General features: G+C 46.6%; 1 protein-coding gene across 1 annotated transcript in view; it reads left to right on the forward strand.

Moving 5' to 3' along the window:
• The window catches only part of LOC106902337 (inositol 1,4,5-trisphosphate receptor-interacting protein-like 1), a 42,256-nt gene extending 41,033 nt beyond the window's left edge, over positions 1-1,223 (forward strand). Inside the window, exon 2 of the mRNA XM_014965736.1 lies at positions 4-1,223. Coding sequence (XP_014821222.1) covers positions 4-1,223 — 1,220 coding nt within the window. The remainder of the gene's footprint in view (positions 1-3) is intronic.
• Positions 1,224-6,383: the final 5,160 nt, after the last annotated feature.

The raw sequence follows: 6,383 nt of genomic DNA on the forward strand, positions 1-6,383 counted from the left end.
AAGAGGAGACCACCTCCTGCGGCAGCACAGAGGACGAGGAGGAAGCCAGCAAAGGAGAGGACTCCGATGACAAGGGGCACCTGGTCAAGATTTTGGCAAAGCACGTCCGTGGGGCATCGGTGAGCGTGGCCTACAAGCGCCGGGTGGCGGAAGATCTGGTGAGCGACCTCCTTGGCGTCTTCCAAGCGCGCTTGGCCAGCAGTTTCTTCCCAGTGCTGGAGCCAGCCATCGGGGTGGGCAGCGCCTTTGAAGGTTGGAATCCCCGGGGGCATGATGCGGTCTACCGCCTGCTTGTGCCCCTGAAGCCTCCCCGTGGGCACACGTTCCACCTAGAGCTGGGCTCTGCGGAGAAGATGCCGGCAAAGAGCCGCGTCCGTGTTCAGCTCCAATGCACCTGCATGAGGGGCCAAGGTGTGGGGAACATGCTGTGCTTCGTGCACCAGCCCGAGGAGGCGCTCAGGACAAATCAGGATTCCAACCTCCTCAGCGACCTCTGCACCAGCGCTGCACGTCCAGGCTTCTACCTGGACGTGCAGAAAATTGCCCGCTGGTTCCAGACCTTGGTGAGCTCAGCCTGGGGGGAGATGGCTCAGTGGCATCACTACAGCATGAAGGTGCTGCCTTCCCGCCGCTCCTGCAAGCTGCAGCTGACGAATGCCTGCGGGAGATCCCTCTTTGTGGAGGTGATGTTCGGGGTGCAGCAAGGCAACTCGGACATCTTCCTGAGCAGCCAGGTTGCAGAGCACCCCGGCTGCTTCATCCCGGGCACAACGTGGGCAGAGAGCTGTGCCGTGGCCGAGGCCAAGTTCTTCAGGCACGTGGCCAAGCAGGCCCCGCAGGACACCTTCCACCTCCAATGCCTGCAGCTCTGCGCCGGCATCCTGGAGGGCACAAGCTTGTCCACCGATACCTTGAAGACCGTTGGGATGCACCTCCTCAACACCCTGCCCCCGACAAGCTGGACAAGGAGGGAATTCGTCTCGCGGATGCAGGATATCATGTGGGACCTGCGCAAGTGCTTGGAGGAGAAACGCCTCAACCACTTCTTCCTTGGCAATGAGAACATGCCCAAGGACATCACCTTGCCCCCAGCCTTCCAGGCGGCTGAGCCCCTCAACCTCTTCCAGTGCCTGGTGCAGGATCCAGCTGCCCACGCCAAGGCACTGCGTGAGCTTGAGGAAGTGCAAGCTCAGCTCAGAAGACTGCTCTTCTGTGGAGTCTGAAAAAGGTCTTCATGGACAGAGCCGTGCCTGTGTCCCCTCGGCTGCCCCGCGTCTTCAAGAGAGTCCACTCCTTCTGGGACTTTCACTCTGTACATAGTTGTCAATAAACTCGGTTTGTTTGAACAAAAGTTGCATCTCCGAGTGTGCGTGCATCAGATTTTGGGGGAACACTGGCATTGGGTGCTGACTGCTCAGCGGCCCCAGAGCCGGGGAGCGTTTAGACCACTTCAACTAACCATGCACAGAGACCGTCTGTCCCTCAGAGCAATGTTTGAAGGATGAGGAGCACAGGCGGTGTTCTCCTCTACGTTCCCACTCAGGGAAGGGGCGCAGCAAGGAGGAGACAAACTGAGCAGGTGAATGCCTGGCTGCACAGCTGCTACTCAAGGTTTTGGCTTCTGTGACCATGGATCGACCTTGGAGAAGCCGGGTCCGCTGGGAGCTGATGGCATCCACCCAACCTCATACCGCAGGGAGAAAGAGGGGAGAATGCGGGGCACAGAAAGGAAAGGGAAATCCCCACGCAGCAGCCCTCAGCCAAGAGCAGAAGCCTCCTCCTCACAGCGGTCTCCCCAGCGCACCCCAGCCGGTGAAGACCATGGTGGCTACAAAGATGATTTTCGCACTGCTTTCCCTTCACGACATCATGACCATGGTGGCGATTTGACAATCAGTATTTCAAAGGGGATTTAAGGACACAGACTGGGACTTACAGGGATCAGGTGGGGGGAAAGCGTTTCCATGCAGCTGTCCTATTCACTGTGTGACCACACAAGTGACAGTGCACCTCTCTGAAGTGCTGGGATGATGTGTGAGCAATGGCAAACCAAGTCCTACCACTGCTTCCAGCTGTTGACGTGTTCCACACTTCTACAACGGGGTTTGGGTTTAAATGAATGCATTACATAGGTGAAAACAAGTAATACTACTTGACAAATAAGATTGCAAATATTCCAGCTTGTACCGTGGTTGTCTTCCCACTCTCCTTTCCTTTGTAGCAAAGTGGTTTTCTGACAGGAGCATTCTCTGAAACAATTACTTTGTCACTGCATTTGGCATCAGCAAAGACTCATTTATTTTTTCTTATTTCCATGTTCTCTCTTTTTTTTTTAATATACTTCTCCTTCTTGTCACTGATTTGTCTTTTATTTTCACTTTCTTCTTCCAACACTGCAATCATTAATGTGGAGATGGCACAGTGGAAAAAGAGGGGCAGGTGTTGAGGCAATGAAATACCAGCCACCCTTTGGGGAGCTGTTTTCTCAAGATTTCTCTCACTGCCCAGTGAGTTGAAGATACATGTATCTCTTCTTTTTCCAGAGTGCATTGTCAGGAAGTATTTCAAACAGGTAATAGCCCTCATATCCTTTTGTTCTAAAATTAAAAAGTTATTTCATGGGGCACTTAATAAAGAATACTTTTAGTTGATTGGATTTTAATGAGAGAAAAGGACATTAGAAAGTTTGTTCTGAGTGGTGCTATATAAAAATAAATGACTGGTGTGAGCTATATTTTCCCTCTAATTAGTACTCTTGATGGGTGGGTATTGTAATAGCAGTGGGAATTATAGAGACTTCAGGAGCTCAATATGAATTCAATATTACTATTTGAACAAGCATCTGACATAGCACTATATAATCAAACCATCCTCCAGCTCTGCAACATAATGAGCAAGACATGGAAACATCCAAATAACACATAAACATCACTGACATAACATTTATACTATTTCTGGAAAGCAGAATTCCTCCTTTTCAGAAATTACAGCAAATTTTCCTAAGGGTACCCTTGAATGGCTGCAGTTCCTCACCTCCTGGCTCCTCACCAGTCCCCTGCACTGCCACATTTTGGATCCTTTTCTCTGAGGAGCCCTCTGCAGATCATAAAGTACAGGCAGGACATTCTGGCTTTGATTTTCTGTGACGGGAAGAAATTGATGAATGTACATAGGAACCGCTGCTCACAGCATTCATGAGAGAGTACCACAGGACAGTCTAACATTTGCCTTCCACCCACTCCAGAAAGAAAAAGAAAGAACACCACATGCAATACTGGTAGTTGTTCGCCAAATTTTCAGCCTTCCAGGCTGTCACCACACTCTTCATTCGCCTCTGTGTCGTAATAAATAAAATTAATTTTTCAAAGTTATCAAAAGCCTTCCTAAACTTATTTTTAGCTCTCCCGGTTGAAGAGCAAAACCAAAATGAACAAATATTTTGTGTTGGTATTGCTGTACTTCAGCAGCCCCAAACCAAGGTCAGAACCTTGCTGAATCTGAGACCCTCAAAAACTGAACTGGGACAACTTTCTATAAGAAAAGATTCTGGTACAAGCTGCCCACAACTGCTCCACCTGCCACTGAGCACACCTGAGTTACGGGGTTCCATTCACTCCTTTTGACATAGGACCTTGGTGTGTATCCAAAATACAAGGATGCTTTTTTACTTGAAGTAAATACCTACTTCATCAGTTACCTCCATGGCAGGTGAGCCCGAAGGCCATATTATACATAACTTTGGAGGCCCACAAAAGTACTACATTGCTCTTTTGTCTATGCAAACACCACCAGCTGTTTCTTAAATGTGCTCCACTGCATAGCTGAATCTTAAAGACAGGTTAAGTACCCAAGTTTTGTAGCCTAGGTCCCACACAGAGATGCTTAAAAATATGCCTGCAAACAGTCCTCAGGAACACTGGAACCTAAAAAGGTGCAATGCGCATTTGTGAAAAAGTAATGTTTTGATTTTACAGAAGGGAAATGAGGCCCTGGGTTGCAACACGCATTTGAATTTTTAGCAGCTTAGTCAAGGCAAGATGATGCTCATTTGTGAAAACAGAAACCAGCAAAGTTACCATTAACTAGCTTTAATTGAAAGCAGAGATAGGTCAAACCACCCTTGGGACCTCTGTTTTGGACAAAGTGTGCCAACAATATGCAGAAGTCGAAAGGAATTGCATCAAGCTTTTCCAGATCTTAGTCCTATATCTTCAAGCAGTCTGGATATCTCTTAGAAAGACCACGAATGCTTTTTTCTAATATCTGCCCACACCAGCATGAACACTCAGCTTTGGAGTCTCAGCTCACACATTCCTTTTGCTATGTAAAAATAAAAATATGCTAGAATATTAAACTAAAATTACACAACGATAAAACTATCTGTAAGCAGGCTGTAACATCTACAAAATCCAATGGATAGAGGGTAATTGCAGGACACCAGCTGCTACTATGTTAAGAAGCAGATTTCTTCATTTTCTTCTTTTTAAAACATCTGTTCTGTTTATAGAACTCTTCACTTTGGAGATTTTGAATCCCTTTCAAGTATATAAAATAATTATACCTGTCAGTTTCTATTTGATTTACTTGCAAAATTTTGAATGCTTTTCTTTTTTATGATTTCAAGTCCCAATAATAAGAGTAATCAGTCATTTGCAAGGCTGTTTAAGACATAATTTTGCGATGTTGTTCCCCACTACTGTAATGATGCAGTTTCATCAGATTAAGCATAGTGTATCATGTTGAAAAATGTATGAAAATTATAATGGCAACTCCTGATTTCTTTGAAAATTCTGAATCTGAATAAACCCTGGAGAACAGGACAAATTCTTTTATAATTATATCAAGCTGAAACAAAAGCAATTCCTGTGAATAGAAAGGAATTATTGATATTAAAATCAGTGAAAACAAAATTTGGCTAGCTGTCCAACAGGGAGAAAACATACTCCGTTTCTGTAGGTTTTTTGTTTATTCTAATTTATTCTTATTTATTGTTGTGTCTACAGCAGCATAACTTTACCAGCAAAATGTGCAGAGGCTCTAGGTCTGCATACAAGCCCCTGATTATCCCTGGATACTGTTTGGAGCAACTAGCAGCATGGGCACCTAAAATCTAAATTCTCTCATCTAATGTAAGACACCTGACCGAAGGTACTAGATGGAGTGACTACATCAGTGGACAAGGGAAGAACTACAGATATCATCTATCTGGACAGCATCCTTTGTCATCTATCTGGACAACAGGCCTTTGACATGGTACCCCACAACATCCTTCTCTCTAAATTGGCAAGATGTAGATGGGTGGACTGCTCAGTAGATGAGGAATTGGTTGGATGGTCATAGAGGGTAGAGGTCAACATCTCAATGTACAGATGCCCCTCAGTCATCCATATTGGGACCAGTACTGTTCAATATCTTCACCAATGACATAGCGGTATTGAGTGTACCCTCAGCAAGTTTGTGGACAACAACAAGCTGAGCGGTATAGTTGACACACCTGAGGGATGGGATGACACCCAGAGGGACCTGGGCAAGCTCAGGAAGTGGGCCTGTGTGGGCCTCATGAGATTCAACATGGCCAAGTGCAAGGTGCAGGGTCCTGCACCTGGGTTGGGGTAACCCACAGTCAATACAAGCATCAGGATGAAGGAGTTGAGATGAGCCCTGCCGATAAAGACTTGGGGGTACCAAGGGATGAAAGCTGGATGTGAGCCAACAATGTGCATTTGCAACCCGGAAGGCCAGCCGTATCCTGGGCTGCATCAAAAGAAGTGTGGCCAGCAGGTCGAGAGAGGTGATTCTGCCCCACTGTTCTGCTCTGGTGAGACCCCACCTGGAGTACTGTGTCCAGCTTTGGAGCCCTCAGCACAGGAAAGACATGGACCCATTGAACTAAATCTAGAGGAGGGCCACAAAAATGACCAGAGAGTTGGAACACTTCATCTATGAGGACAGGCTGAGAGAGTTGGGGTTGTTCAGCCTGGAGAAGAGAAGTTGTGATAGAACAAGGGGTAATGTCTTTAAACTAAAAGAGGGTAGATTTAGACTAGATAAAAGGAAGAAATTTTTTGCAATGAGGGTGGTGAAACAGTGGAACAGGTTGCCCAGAGAGGCGGTAGATCCCCCATCCCTGGCTACATTCAAGGTCGGGTTGATGGGGCTCTGATGGGGGCTCTGAGCAACTTGATCTAGTTGAAGATGTCCCAGCTCATTGCAAGGGAGGTTGGACTAGATGACCTTTAAAGGTTCCTTCCAACCTAAACTATTCTATGATCTTAGGATCCCAGACTTTGATGCTGCCCATGAAGAATTCTAGGCATATCCAAGAGTAATTCAGATTTTAGGAGGATATCAATAACTCTGGAAAGGTACCTACCCTGATTCAA

Source organism: Calidris pugnax, unplaced genomic scaffold (genome assembly GCF_001431845.1).
Source record: "Calidris pugnax isolate Ruff unplaced genomic scaffold, ASM143184v1 scaffold20, whole genome shotgun sequence".
Taxonomy (NCBI): domain Eukaryota; kingdom Metazoa; phylum Chordata; class Aves; order Charadriiformes; family Scolopacidae; genus Calidris; species Calidris pugnax.